General features: G+C 53.2%; 1 protein-coding gene across 5 annotated transcripts in view; it reads left to right on the plus strand.

The window, feature by feature from the left end:
* The first annotated feature begins 1072 nt into the window (after positions 1-1072).
* ZMAT4 (zinc finger matrin-type 4) overlaps positions 1073-14754 on the plus strand; it is a 74511-nt gene continuing 60829 nt past the window's right edge. For 2 of the 5 annotated variants that reach the window (XM_085316906.1, XM_085316911.1), the window contains exons 1-2: positions 12643-12788; positions 13710-14074. In XM_085316906.1, coding sequence (XP_085173032.1) covers positions 14066-14074 — 9 coding nt within the window. In that variant the 5' untranslated portion in view covers positions 12643-12788; positions 13710-14065. Of the gene's footprint in view, positions 1229-2563; positions 2800-12642; positions 12789-13709; positions 14075-14754 lie in introns of those variants that run through there. The other 3 variants (XM_085316910.1, XM_085316908.1, XM_085316907.1) reach the window with 3 other exon arrangements.

Below are 14754 nucleotides of genomic sequence, written 5' to 3' on the forward strand. Positions count from 1 at the left end.
GAAAACGCTCCTCGCGGCCCGCTTCCCCGGAGCGCTGCCGCTGGGCAGCGGCTCTCTAACCCTCCCCGGCGCGTGTCGGTCCCGGCCCGAGTTTTTCGTGCTGCCTCGAAGAGTGTTTGGCACCTTTATTTTCGGGGTGTCGCTGATGCGGCTGTGCCCTTGCTGACSCTGATCCGCCCGTCCCCAGAGCAGGTGACGCTTCCAAAGGGAGGAGGGGTCCTGATGCCTGCACGGGAGAGGCAGGATCAGGGCCTGGGTGCTTCTACAGTTGTTCTTGCCTCAGCTCAAGGCCCCTTTTTATTTTATTATTCATTTATTTATTTATTTACAGTCGTGGCTCTTGAGAGAGTTCACAAGATTCAGTTGCCCTAAATACTGCATTTTTTAAAATAAACCAAAATGCTAGAAGCAGCTTTTTGAATGTCCTCTGCCCAGATAATAATGTGTAAAATTATTTTTGCTGAGTGCATCATGATGATCATGAGAATGTATTTCTGAATTTTGCACATTTCTTGTTTTGCAGTATCAGGTGCAGAACTGAAAAACTTCCTCTACGGTCCAATTAGGATGGTGCATCTTTATGGCGTAGCCAATCTGGACACACAAGCTGCTGCTTTATTCATTTCACTAATTGCTTGTGGATGTTAAAGCTTTTCATACCGAAAAAAAAAAAAAAAAAAAAAAAGTAAAACTCAATCCCCAGAAAATTCAGAAATTGATAGCCGTCTTTATGCTGGGAGGAATGAAGATGAGAAGACTTCTGATTTGTAATTTGCAGTCTAATAAACTAATTAGGTAGGAAAGAAAAATAATGGATGTTTTACTGGTCTTACATAATGTTTCAAAGGAAAAACAAGTCAGTCGGTTTTTGCTATGTGGCTTTGAGTGTTAGCTGTGCGGTGGTTGGAGACCTGCCCACCAGACACGGGCAGGGGCCAGGGCGGGCGCCCGCCGGGGGACCGGGCAGAGGCGCGAGTCCTGGTGGAGCTGTGCGGTGCCCAGAGCCGTGCTGGGAGGCGAGGACCAGCATCGGCGGCCTCTCGCCTGCCGCGGGCTGCAACCAGGAAAACCGCTGCTTTGCGAAGGGCAGCGGCGCAAGGCAGCGGGGAGCCCAGCTCGCCTGCAGCCTGGCCGCTTCCAGGACTGGCTCGATGCCGTGACGGAGGTGTTGGATGCAAAGGAGTTGCAAGTCACATTCTGTTTTACGGTTTCAGTTCTCCACAAAAGCGTGAGTGCTGCCTGGTACCATCTGCCTGAGCCCGCGGGTTTCTGTGCGTGTGCCRCAGCAGGACGGCGGCGATGGGAAAGGGGGGCTTGCTGCCTCGGGGGTGGTTTCTGCAGGTGCTCGGCGCTCCAGCCTCCCCGCACTGCGCCGGCGGGGTGCCCGCAGGAACCTCTGCTGCGGCTCGTTTGCTAGGGGCTCGTGCACTGAGTCTGACCTCCTCCACGTGGGCTCCAGCACCACCATGGCCAGGCATCTGCCCCTCCAGCTCTGGAAAGTTCAGTGCCRCCTTCAGGGGACATATTCGTGCTCCTCCGTCTGACATCCCCTGCAGCAGCTGTAAGTGGAAATTGTAAAAAATGCTTGTTGCATGGGAATAATGCATCAAATGGAGACCCGGTGAGAAAGGGAGKCCAGCCCGAGACGTGCTGTGATTTCAGTCCTTATTGACCTCCACGTGTTGTTTTCTCTTCACCCTGTCCTTGGTACAAATGAGTTCTTAATTTCCTTTGTGGAGGATGGGCTATCATACTAAAATTCATTAAGTTATGGGGCCTGCAGCAAGGCTTAATGACAATTTAAATTAGGAACCTGAGTGGTGGCGCCATGGCATTAGAGCAAATGGTATAATTAGGGAGGTGGTGATTTCCCCGTGACCTTTTATTTTTCAAGCATTTTAAATAGACCAGTCTGGTCTCCGCAGCACCTCCATCTGCCAGAAGTTTCTTTCTAATGTGGATTGTGTCTCCGCTGCTTGCAGGTGGCACGATACAGAAGCTGCATTTTGTTGTTCAAAGTTAAAGTGTCTTTGAAATATGATTTTGCATCTAATGTGGAATGTAATAAAAAGGCTTTAAAGAGTTGCTGACGCCCCGTGGAAAACTGAAAAACACTGTCGAGAAACAATTCTGCGGCCTGTCTTATCTGCTGTTCCCTTTGCTCGTTTTTGATAGCAAGGGGCACTATAAATATACAGTTATACATAAAAATGAGAAATCTTGGCAGCCAGATAGGGGGTGAGTTGTTTCCTCGCGCTCGTTCGGCGGAGCCGGCGGGAGAGGGCAGCGCAGTTCCTCAGCCCGTCTGTCGTTTTGCAGCGGCCTCGGCTGCGGGGTGCTCGGTGCTGGGCTGCGTCGGACGGGGACGCGCGGGTGTCTGTCCTGGAGACGTCCCGGGAAGGTCGGGGGGAGGGAACAGCAGCCAGACCTGAAGTCGGGGTCAAAATCACTGAAATTAAACCCCACACGGAGCCAGACCTCTGCTCTGAGGAGCCTTGTGCTGTTTCCGAAGGACCGGACAAAATAACCTCCCTTGTCCCCTGCCCGTCCCTGTTCTCTGCGTTTGCTGGTCGCTCCTGCCACGCAGTGCGACAGGCAGACGGAGATTTCTGCCCGAGACCGGCTATTTCAGGGCTTCGCTGCCGAGCGCGGGAGACGGGAGGCTTCGTTCCCGGGGACCGAGCGGTGTAAGGAAGGACGGCTTGTCTTTCCCGGCACGTGGCTGAGAGCTGGGACAGAGACGTGTGGAACTGCAGGTGTGAAACGGAGCACACCTGGGCTCTTGTGTTAACTTTTCCAGTAAGTTTCCAAGGTAAATTATGCAACTACCATTTTCTCAGCAGAAAACAGGTTTTGCCGTAACCATCAGCCTTTCAGCAAGTGAAGAGCTATTTTGGCACCAAAATACTATACTTTATATTTCCCTCTGAAATTGCATTTTATTTGTGCTGTCATAAATAGGAAAACTTAAAATGCAGAAGGCAGCTAGTGTGGTATTTCCATCTAGCATTGCTAGATCTACATTCCTACTATTAGCATTTTCAAAATTAGACTGCTGCTACAGAAATTGCTCTGTGCGCTACTAGCAAATCATGTGGAAAAGAAAGGTAGATGTTTGACAAAGGACAACTGGTTTTACAGCATACGTGTGCAAGTGCTGCAACAAGCTGATGAAATGTGGGCAGCTGTGCAGCAGAGCTGTGATCAATCCTGTTGCAGCCTGGGCTATGCAAGCCTGCGAGAAACACTGCTGCTCAGCAGGGCAAAACAAGCAACTGCCTAGTAAATAAAGGCAAGTCAATTTAAAAGAAAGGTTTAATTGGAAAACTGATATGAAGCGTATCTTGTGCCTAGTCATATATTATTGCAGATGTCTCATTTAATATTAAGTACCACCTTTTTTTGTTTTGCTGCACTTGTGGCTTGAGATTCCTTGAAATTGTAAAAGATGTACAGGTATGTTCTGCACAGGCAATACAGAGCATGCTGGGGGAGCGTGCAGAGATCTGCATGGTATCATTCCCTCACCACCAACTGATGGTGATATAATTAGAAAAGTCATTAATCTTTGCTCGGCAGTGCTAGGAACTATTTATAGCAAGGCAGACAAACAGTACGCTGCATCTTGGCATGGGGTGGGTATGGAAGACAGACCAAAATGACTCCTGGTGCCATCTGCACTCTGRGGCTCGAGTCCCAGAAAGGTAATTTGCTTCTGGGAGGGAAACTCCGGTTCCAGCTTTATGCAGACAGAAACCCTATACCCTGACCAAAGTCTCCCTCTCTGGAATTGCTATGAGGGATCATTTTGGACATCCCTTGTATGTCGTCAGCATCCTCAGTTTTGAGGTTTTCCTGTCCTGGGAGTCCTGTCCTGCCTCTGCCGTGTCTGATGGGCCACAGGGCTCTGCGTGCAGCTGGGCACAGCTGCAGGATAGATGTGCAGGATGCCTGCCACTGCCAGTAGCAATATGCTGGCCTCAGGGACACGCTAGCGGCCAGGGCAGAGTGCAGGACCCGAGCAGGTTTTGGTCAAGACACATTAACAAATTGACTCCGCTCAATGTTCCTCTTCCCCAGTGTTGCTGGAGAAAGACACCAAAACCGCCCATACAGCCCCTCTGATAAATGAAGTGACACCCGAGCAGCCTGCATTTCAAGCTTGCATCCTGGCGCTGGGCTGGCTGTTGCTGATACCTGCTTGTTTCTGGTCTGTAGAGCTGAGAAGCCCTGAGCTTAAACGGTGCTAAAGCCAAAGCAAAGGTGTCCTGCACGGATGGGTGTGCAGCAGAGCCCGGCACTGAAGCGTGCTCCCTCCCTAAGCAGGCGGCCACCGCTGCCCGGCACCGGGGCTGCTGAACTAGCTCCCTCCATCGGCCCTGCCAGCTGGTCTGCTGTGGGTGCTCCTTCAGCATCCTTTCCATCCTCTCCTGTGCAGTCTGACAGGGTAACCAAGACCCGTTTAGGCATGAGGCTTCTCCCTCCTGCACAGTCCTGAAACGCCAGGCGCGAGCCCCAGATTGCAAAGGCAGCCAGCACTGCGAACGCGTGCCAGGGAAGTACCCGCCTGCGTGCACGCGCCCCGGGCAGGCAGTCTGCGACCCACCGTCTGCTCGTGCCGGCGAGTTTCTTCTGGATGCAGTGGCAGGTGAGCATCACGCAGCTCACTGCCCGCTCGTGGCGAGCTCGCCTGTCTTTCCATGCTGTCTGCTGTCACGGCCTCACTCTAGATCACTGCTAGTGCTGTGGGCAGAGAGACTGCTCGCCCACCGCTTGTATTAGCYAGAGAAAACACAAGACATCAGCCTGCTCAGCTCTGCGAGCTGCAGCCAGGGCAGACTGYCGTTTGCAAGATCGTGAGATGCTGCTCAGCCTGGGTGAGGTCCATGTTTTCCCTGCGCAGGAGCCAATCTTCCTGACCGCTTTTCCGTCTGCAGTGGCCTGTCTCTGTGCTGCCTCCTCGGTGCTTGGGCTTTGCCCTGTGTGCCAGACCTCGGCTGACCGCTTGCTGGCTCACAGCAGGCTTTGTGCTAGTTTGTTGTGAAAAGGGATGGGGACTGCTCCAAGCTTTCTGAAGCAGCCAAAAGAGGCTGCGATGGAGAACTGCCAGGGGACAGACAGTGGACAGAGAGCGAGCTGCGAGAGGGGTGCTGGTGAGGAGCTGGGGGTGTCTGTGCTGCTGCGCCGGCGACGCCTGGTGCAGCGCTCCCGTCGGCAGGTTGAACGCTCCGTCGGCTCTGCCCCSGGAGGCACGAGCTGCCTCGCCATGCACTGGCCGCCCGGCTTCAGGGGAACCCTGTGGGAAATGCATACCTGTCTAAGCCCAGTGCATCCTCTTTGCATCTAGGCTTCGCTGTGAGGGTATCTCAGAAGAAAACAACATTTTTTTGCCTGTAAGAGTAGCAGACCACCCCCTCCATCATCAGAGAGCATTGAAATCCCTTGAAAAGAGCCCTAGCTGGTCGCTGATCCCCCCAGTACCTTGTCCCGGATCAGTGCCTGGGTTCAGGTCCTGGGTTCATTGGCTGTTTGGTATCTCTGTGCAGCTGCCAAAGGACCCCAGCGCTCCGGGTGCCACACGCTGGTGCCGGTGCCATGCTGCTGCCATAGAGCTGCAGGTGCTGGGAGCATGGGCGAAGGGCTGCTGGCAAAGACTATGCTTGGTGCAGGAGACAAGCTGGAAAAGGGCATGCTCGGGGGGCCGTGGAGGTCCGCTGCCTCATGCAGATGCAGCCTCCTTCTGCATGCCTCCACCAAGGGAGGTGGCAAGTGGAGCTGTTGAAAAGGAGGTGACCGCTGCTGTGTCACTGTGGGAAGTCCCCAGTGCTGGCTCTGGCTCGCGAAGGCGATGCTCATGCTCTGCACTGGGCATTCGGTTTGCCTGGATGGTAAAAGGTGACATCAGAAATTGCATTTCCAAATATCTCCTCCCATGTGTGAGCAGTGGCGTTGTTCGCAGTGTTTCAGGCTGGGACTGCCTGGGGCTCTTTGCTTAGGCTCCCTGGGTGCTGCAGATCCTATGCACAGAGCTGAAGATGCTCTGCCAGAGCTGAGATCCTGGAAGGCAGCTATGGTTCAGGAGCTGCCCTTTGCTGTCCCTGTGGATTAAAAGCTGCAGCTGAGGATAAGCTAACACGATCAAAGTAACCTCTCTAGGGATATCCTGTAGGCGTGTTTAATAGTGTGATGGCGCCAGGGTCAGCTACTAGATTGGGTTGCTTCAAACTGTGCAAGTCGGCAGAACGGTCCAGAAACCTCAGTGCAGAGGGGCACAGATAACGGCTTGGGCTTGCTAAAAGGATGGCCTCGCATTGCATGCCTGTGGCTGCAGGATTTGTGAACTCTAATAAGGAGACAGAGGCACGAGCGAAGCTTCATTCTCCAGGCATGCTTGGAGAGTGCTGCTCCTGGAGTAGAGCTGCTTTGTGCCCTGCTTCAGGCTGCAAGTCTCCGCTCTGATGAGAAATGGGAGCTGGATGTGGGAGGAGTGGTGGCAGTGCTGGGGGCTGCTCCAGCTCCCTGCTGCCTGCAGCCTCCTGCCCAGTGGCACATCCAGCAGCACAGGAAGCACTGACAGCTCTGCTTGTGACATGTCTCACTAACAGTGCGGAAATGGGAGTTCTCAGTTCAGACACTTTGCTGCGAGGATGTCTCCTAAACAGTGCACAGGTGACCGTATCTTTGCCTGTAGTTGCTTTCCTCTCCCTTCCCCTATGCTGGAACATGAATGCCACAGTATAGCCCCRAGAAGAGAAGGGGAATGGCAAGCATGGAGAGGAACAGCAGTTGTTGCTGCATTGCACAGTGGAGCATCATCTATCCTTTCTCCAGAATCGACCCGGGATCCACAGGCTGAYGTCTGATCAGTGGTGTTGCAGAGCCTGGCACTGCCCTTTGCTGTCTGCTGGACTGTGCAGCATTGGCCACGTGTTGGTTGTTTTACTGACATGAGATAAAAGTAGGTTTTAAAGCATTAAATACTGCTACTTCCTGCAGCTTTGCCTGTATCTGTCAAGGTGACCTGCATCTTGCTAGCCCTGGCTACGGAGTGCTTGTGCAGATCCTGCAGTGTCCTTTGACAGGACATTGAGCTGTGAATGCACACACGAGCTGGGTCTGTCTGTGCATTGTGAAAACCCAGATAGTAATTTTCCTTCACGTGTTTCCCTTCCATCCTGTGCCTTTTCCATGCCCCTTGAGCTGGGCAGTGACTCCTAATTAGCCAAATGGCTTTGAAGACAACTTCCCCCCTCCCTTGGGAAAGGGGGTAAATGGAGCTTTTCCATCAGGGCAGATCAATAATCCTGCAGGGCCTAGTTCTTATTTATCCTCTGGCCACATTATGCCTCTAGTTACACTTCCCCGCTTGTCATCATGCTCATGCCTGGTCTTAGAGCAGGAAGGAGAACCGAAGAAGTGATTTGAATTCCTGGGGAGTAATGTGACATGGAGCTGTGCTTGCAACTGCAACAAAAATCTTGTTCGTTTCCAGAGATGTTTTAATTATTCACTGCTCCAGGGGCTTGGTGGTGCCTCAGGAAGTGTATGTCAGAGCAAAGYGGCCAGAGAGACCATGGTTTCTCTTGGAAAAAGCTGGCTTCTGTTTTCTGGCAGCTCACAGGACGAGCAGCGCCACTGAGAGTAGATGATCTCCGGTACCTGGGCCCGCAAGCTACGTGTGCTTACGCTGCAGCAGGATGCCCCACGCTTCCTAGGCTGGGCCGCAGGATGCCCCATGGTCTCGGTTCCCCTCAACTCCTCCCCGGGTAGATGAGATCCGTTTGGAAGTGTTTGAAAGAGCAAGGAGCCCATCTTTCCTGATGAGAAGGGAGATGCAAGATGCAAAGGTTTTTGAGATGCTTCAAAGCTCTGCCCTCGCCTCTTCTGGGGCTCTGGAGCTTTTTGCATTTGCCTTCGYGCTAGGGTTTGTTTTCATGCTAGTCATCAATGTGACTGATGTCCACCAGAGTTAAATTAGAGAGAACTTTTTTTTTTTGAAGGGAAAAATGAAGTATTTCCATAAAAAAAAAAATCTAGGATTCTGAAATATTTCACAGCCATAATGTGTGTAAGAGGAAAGCTTAGCTTCCTTTGGCAAGAAGGCTGGAAGGGATGTTCAACTATTCAGCAGGCAGCAAGGTTGTTGGCTTCTCTGAGCAAGCAAAGGGAGCTTTGTGCCTCCGTGCTGAGACACAGAGTAACCGATGCCCTTCGGACCGGGAATTTTAGCTTGGAGCAGTGCGTGCTGCGTGCCTGGCAGTCCTCCAGCAGCRAGGACGCTGGCTCCCATGAGATGGCCCCAGACCTGCCCTCGCTGCATGAGCAGCAGCAGTTGCCCCAAAAGGGATGCAGCTAGGAATGTGCAGTAATGTTATGGGTGAGCGAGAAGGTTTCCCAGATGGTGCCCACCGAGGGAAACGGGCGGGATCTGGGCTTGCGGAGGCTCCTCCAAGGGGCGAAACGCCCCTGCTCGCTCGCGTGAGGCTGAGGCAGCACGGAGCAGTGCCCGGGGCTTGCAGGGTCCAGCCGAGCAGCCTCTGCGTGAGCCGGGTGCAGCGTGCACGTCGCTTCCCAAAGCCCGGCCCCAGGTGTCAGTCAAGTCATTTCCTTCCCAAGCAGGCAGCCAGCCCGGCGAGTTCTCTCATCTGTCTCCCTCTCTTTTCTGCTAGAGGCACTGTGAGAGACAGCACAGCCTGTTCAGAGTCCTTCCAGGGAGGAGAAGGCCCTGATTTGTGCTCTGCTTTGTTCCACGGCTGTGGCAACCTCTCCTTCTTTGGAGAATGAGATGTTAAAGAGCCTTTGAGAAAGATCARACCCTTCAGCTTCACTACTGTGATTAATCAATCACAGCTGCTGCTTTACTGCTCCATATTTTGATGCATTTCAGGTTGTTCCAAAATTAGCCCAGTTCTGGGCCAGTAAACACATTTCTAAGCCCTGGCAGGGTGCTGGGATGGAGCAAGAGCTGAATTTTCCAGTGTACTTCATTCTGAGCCAAGGCTGTCCGGTCTGTCGGGGAGAGCTATGGGGTACCCTTTTGTCTGGCACAGAGGAGGGCAGTAAAGAATTACGCAGTCTTGCCATTATTTCCTGCAAAAGAGAATTCTGCTTGGAGGCATTTTTGTCCGGGAAGCCTTGAAGTGGGCCTCCCGGGACGGTGCTGCTCAGGCACACTGACCCGGCATCGCTGGGATGCTGCCAAGCTCCCTGGGAGACCTTGGAGAGCATCTGGGACTCTGCAGCCCCAGGGAAAGGAAAGGTTCCTCGTCTCCCCCTTGTAACAGTGGTCTCGGCACAGCATGCCAGCTTTCTGCTGGCCAGCTGGGACCGAGCGGTGGGGAGCCATAAAGCCTGTTCTTCCATGGTTTATTTAAGGACTTCTGGCTGTGTACTGCAGCTCATTTCTTCACTGAGGGTGCAGGGCTCCGTTCCTGGACTGGCTTGAAGCTTCCCTGCTGCATGCGTTGGAGGTGGCAGGGTGGYGGGCCCAGCTGAACTTGGTGCGCAGCAGTGTGCATGAGGCAGCCAGCACCCCCGAAGCTGCCAGCTGGGCACGGGCACGGACACGGCTGGGGGACTTTTCCACCAGGGAGCCCAGGAGAYTGCTGGGGCCAAAAGAGGCCTTTTCCCAGCAAGGGCATGTGGGTGCAAAGGACCTTCCTGTCCTCTTCTGGTGGTTCCTGGGGCCTTGAGGGACTGATGCCCAAAATCACAGGGAGGAGGCGCAATGTGGAAAAACTACCCTGCTGCTTAGGTCCTGATGCTCCTTAATAAACAGGGGTGAGTTTGCTAGGAGTTGCGATCATGCACCTTGAAAAAAATTTTAAAAACTTATTAACTTGCAAGTTATTTTTACCATTTCTTGTGCTGATGCTGCTATTACAAGAGAGCACGTGATATTCCTGGGAGTTATGCAATCTTAAAGAAAGTGAGGAAGAGATTTAAGCAATATCTATTCCTTGGATGGCAGCTGCGTCACTGTAAATATTGTCTGATCTGCCCTTCTTAGCACTGGAGTATCAGAGGCTCCAGGTGGCAGCTCTAAGGAGCTTGTGTCAATTTTGGAGGCTTAGATGCTTGGCTTAAATGCTCTTTAACTTTTTTTTTTTTTTTTTTTTTTTTTTTAAGCTAAAGAACCAAGCAGGATCATGGAGCATCACAGCTCAAATAGTTTGTAAAAACTGCTGTCAAGCAGATTAAGCAGGAAATGGAAAAATTGCTGGTGAAGTCTTTTCTTTCATGCTTTTGTGATAGAGAGTGATTTAAAGTCCATTTCACCACCTATGTGAGTGTTTCAGACACCTGGTAGCAAGAGTGCAGCAGTGTGGCTCAGCCAGCTACTTTATACCAGCAAAATCCCCAGGACTATCTGCAAAGCATATTTAATAGAAGSAAATCAAACTAAATAGACTCATTTCTTAAAGGTACTGCAGACATCACCGTATTATAAGCATCAATCATAGCTCAGCCGCAAGCACCTGGGAGACTTCACAGCCAGCCCACCAGCCAGGATTTTGCTGTTATGTGTACAGCACAGGCTTTCCAGTTAGACATATTGCTTAAGATGCAGCGTTTTATCAGGCTCTGGCAAAGGTGATACCTAGACAGGAGAGCTCTTCCATGAGAAACGTAGGAGGCCTGTAATCACTTTGATCAGCCACGCATTTGGGAAGGGACCGCAGCATGCTCTGTCTTACAGGGCTTTGGAAGCGAGGAAGTGATGAAGTTTTTCCACATCTCTGCAGGCAGATGAAAATCCTCCGGGATGCAAGTCCATATTGCCTTGAGCAGCAGTGAGCTCTGGGAGATCTCCTCCGCCACGCAGGAGAACCAGCACCCTCATCCCTACTGTGACTTGTGCTGTGGGCAGAGAGGCATACAGAGCCACATTAACTCTCTGTCTTCAGGCTGTGTGCATAAGCGTTACAGGCTGCGAATATCACTTCCAAGCCTTGGAGCAGAACCTCTCCCTACTCTTTTTTATTTTTTTCACCCTCTTGTTTGAACTCGTTTCTTACCTAACATCCTAATACTAAGGAATTACCCTGCCGCCAGCAATGGTGCTGCATCATCAGGGTTGTGCAGCTCTTCATCTATGGCCATTTCCCTCTTTTCTTTTCTGTGCTGAGGTATTTTTGGCCTTTTCAGTGTGGGGCATATTTTGATGGGCTCTGGCTGCCTCGTGTTAGAGTGCCTGATGCTGGTACAACAGCAGCTCTGTGCAGGGTGAGGTGCTGGTTTTCACTGCTTTGCAGGGGAGGAACCTGTCCGAATACATGTGCTATCTTGCAAGCAGCACAGAGCAGCTGAAACCTGGGTTTCATCCACCCATAGCTTGTCCCAGAGAATGTTTCTAAGCCACTGTGTTACTAAACATGCAGAAATACTCAACAGACTCTGTTAATAGAGATGAGGAATGAAGCTGGAGTTCTTCTATGATTCCCTGAAAATGCTTCCMTTAGTTCTTATTTTTGTTGCTGCCTTGTTGCATCCAAATGTCTCTGACTCCAGCGTACCAGGCAGGATAGTGGCTGGAGATTGACAGGATGGGAGRGGTGGGACACCGGGCTGCAATGGAAGAGCTGTGGAAGCAAGCAAGCTCCAGCGCTGTGCTGTGCTGGGTGGCAATGGCGATGGTGATGGCCGTGGTCACGGTGATGGTGACAGAGATGGCAATGGTGATGGCAGTGGCGGTGGCAGTGGGGCAGGCAGCATTYCCCTGGCTGGCAGCAACCGCCAGGCTTGACACCACGCAGCAGCCCTGTGCGAGCACATTCCTGCAGTGGTGCACGACTCCCCCAGTCCTGCGTCCTTTGGGCAAGGTGGTTAGGCAGGTCTGTCCTCTCGCAACAAGTTACTTCGGCTGTGCTGGCAAAAAGGGTTTTATCTTTTTTGTTTTCTTCCCTTGAAAATGTTTCATGCAGAAATGATGGTGCTCTCTGAAGAGCATGCACTGCGATGCTGTGCGAGCAGTCCTTGTTCGATGTGTTCCAGTGTTCCTCAGTCCCATGTGTGTTATGCGAAGCCGTCGACTTCCTCCCGGGATGCCAGTATCACAGCACATGTGGCGATCGGCCCCCAGCCCCTGCGCAGGGAAACAGCGAGGGTTCTTGGGCCGAGGACGAACACTCCTTTCCCTCTGCTCTGGGCTCTCCTGCTGCACGAAGGGCTCGCCCGCTGCCAAACCTGGCGGTGGTGCGGTGCGTGGCGGTGAGGAGCAGTGCGTGGTGGCACCCGCAGAGCAGACATGCTCCCTCCATAAATCCAGAGCATCAAAGCAAGTGCGTCATCTGCAGAAGTGTGAAGCTGAAAGTCAGTTCCTTCCCCCGGAGCCCCTGATACCCTTCACAGTCTCTGCCTTGCAAATCAAATTGTCACATCCTTATATTCTTACAGTAAGGAAAATCCCTTGCCAGTGCTCTGATTTAGCCATGCTGCATGAAGCCAGACAGCTCTGCCTTTCCCTGACTGGTCCAGCTTGCCCCAAGACCAGGGCCTGCCGGCTCTCTGGAAGCTCCTGGTGATAGTAGGAGCTGGATCTGGAGGGAGGCTGCCGGGCCGGTGCAGCCTTGCAGAGCACCGCGGAGCCAATCGCAGCTGCTAGGGGTGGAGCTGGAGCTCCAGCAGATCGTTGCTGAGTGCCTTTCCCGCACAGTTGGTCTGGGCTGCTGAAAGATCTGGTCGCAGAGAGAGGAAAGCYGTAACAGTGGCTCCGGCGTGCTCCTGCCCTAACAGCATTGCTGACAGCTCCCTCGCACGGTGTGCACGGCCCAGCCAGCAATACAGAGGTACTGCCCACATCCTGCCCTGCTTGTGCTCTGCTTGTTGCTTGGCTCTGCATTGCTTAGAGTTTGCAGAAAGTTCACTGGGAAGTCGGAGCCGTTTAATTACGGGGTGCTTGYGGGAAGCATCGGGAGGGATCTGCTGTGCCGGCAGGGCTTGGGCGCAGTGGTGCCGGGTGGCTGGGGAGCCCGTTCCTCCTGTGCAGGCGCTGCTGCTGGACCCGAGCCCCCGCCCCGCGGTGCAGCAAGGGCCAGATCCGGCCTGGTGCCTGGGTGCAGGGAGCCCTGCCCGGTGTCCACGTTGTCCGCCCTGCCCTTGGACCCACGGCRGGAGGTCGGAGGCGAGCTGAATGTGTTGCATGAGTGATGCAGGCCCACCTCTGTCTCTGAAATGTTTTCCCCTCAGTRTTTTTATTGGATGCTGCATGAGCAGGTGGCTAAAAGCTGAGCAGGCCGCTTGGCAGGGGCTCCTCCTGAGATGGAGATCCTGTGCTGGACCGCCAGCTGAGATGCGAGGAGCTTTCACTGAACCGACTTTGTGCAGGTTTTCCCACAATCCAGCACAGGAGAGTGAGGTCCTAGGGCTGCAGCATGCAAGAATGACTATCTGTAGATGCAGGAAAGCAAGCCTGTTCCCTCTATTGTTTGTAAGTTTGGAGAACTTTGCAAGCGAGCCTGCACTGCTCGGAGAGCAAAGGTGTCTGCATGCATGCAGGTGCTCCCGGGGTGGCAGTGGCCGTTCCCGAGTGGACCCGCTGCAGCCGTGGTGGGGATGGCAGCTGCAAGCCTGTGCTGGTGGCCCGGTGCTGGTGGCCTGGTGCTGGAGGAGGGGTTGTTCCATGCCTCTCGGTGGGGCTGGCCACCTGCATGTGCTGCATGCAGCAGGCTGTAGGTCTGATAGCCTAAAGCCAGACCCTTGTGCGGTAGGAGCTGGTGACTGCGGCTTTGGGCTGCGTGGAAGATCTCCGACTGACTCATGAGAAGTCTGGATTGCTGGCGATCCATATCCGTTGATTAGGAACACCAGACCTGAGCAGTGCCCGCTCAACCCCCCGGAGGCGAACACGCTGCCGTCCCTGCCCTCGGGGCAGACACATGCTCTTTCTGCCCTCCTCTGATGCTGGAGTGACCTTAGCGAGCAGCCCTGGGTGAAGAACGAGCTTCACGCGGCCCTGAAGAGCTGGTTAAAAATCATCTGTTTGCATTTTCTGCCTGAGACTGTGCCGCTGGCTCTCGCATGAGCACGTGCTATCCATCTGCAAAACACAAACAACCGACCCGAAATGCAAAAGGTGAGCGGGGAGAGAGGTGCAGAGGGGATGCCGGGCAGGCGGGCTTCAGCTCCGGGGGATCTTGGCACAGCACAGGAGAGGGGCAGGTCCTGTGGGAGCTCCTGCTGCTTCTCCTTGTGCCCTGCCTTGGGGTAGGAGTAGCAGGGACTCCCTTAACACTTTAAAAGAGATGTTGTGATAAAGGTCCCTAGACAGTGACTCATCTACCCTAGGAAGGGCTGCAGGGAGGGGCACAGAGCAGCCATTTAGAGTAAAAACGGGTCTTTCCTCCTTTTTGTCAGAAATAGTGAGGGCAGGAATCCTTTATTACTCCTGCAGTAGCAGAGACCTGTCGACTGGAAACCTCCTAGTCTCCGTGTCCCCTGCACCTGCTCCAGCGCCATCTGCATCCCCGTCCCTGGGGAGACCCTGCCCTCTCATCACATCTCTAGCTGGGACTTTGTTCCAGAGTTCAGCTCCGTTTTTTGGCTTGGGGCACCCCCTCTCTTAATTTAATCTGATCATTCTTAGTCACTTCTGAGTCACCCTCAGTAATTAATCCTTGCCCTATGTAGCTGTTTGCATTAAGTTTCTGTGTGCACCCGGCAGACCTGCGTGTGCACATTTTGGAAGTCACTCTGCTTTGCTCCATCTGTGCTGTTTTGTGTTAACTTTCCTCTAGCATCCAGCCTCCCTCCCTC

Source organism: Rhea americana, unplaced genomic scaffold (assembly GCF_003343005.1).
Source record: "Rhea americana isolate MKP2758 unplaced genomic scaffold, rheAme1 scaffold_480, whole genome shotgun sequence".
In the NCBI taxonomy this organism is placed as follows: Eukaryota; Metazoa; Chordata; class Aves; order Rheiformes; family Rheidae; genus Rhea; species Rhea americana.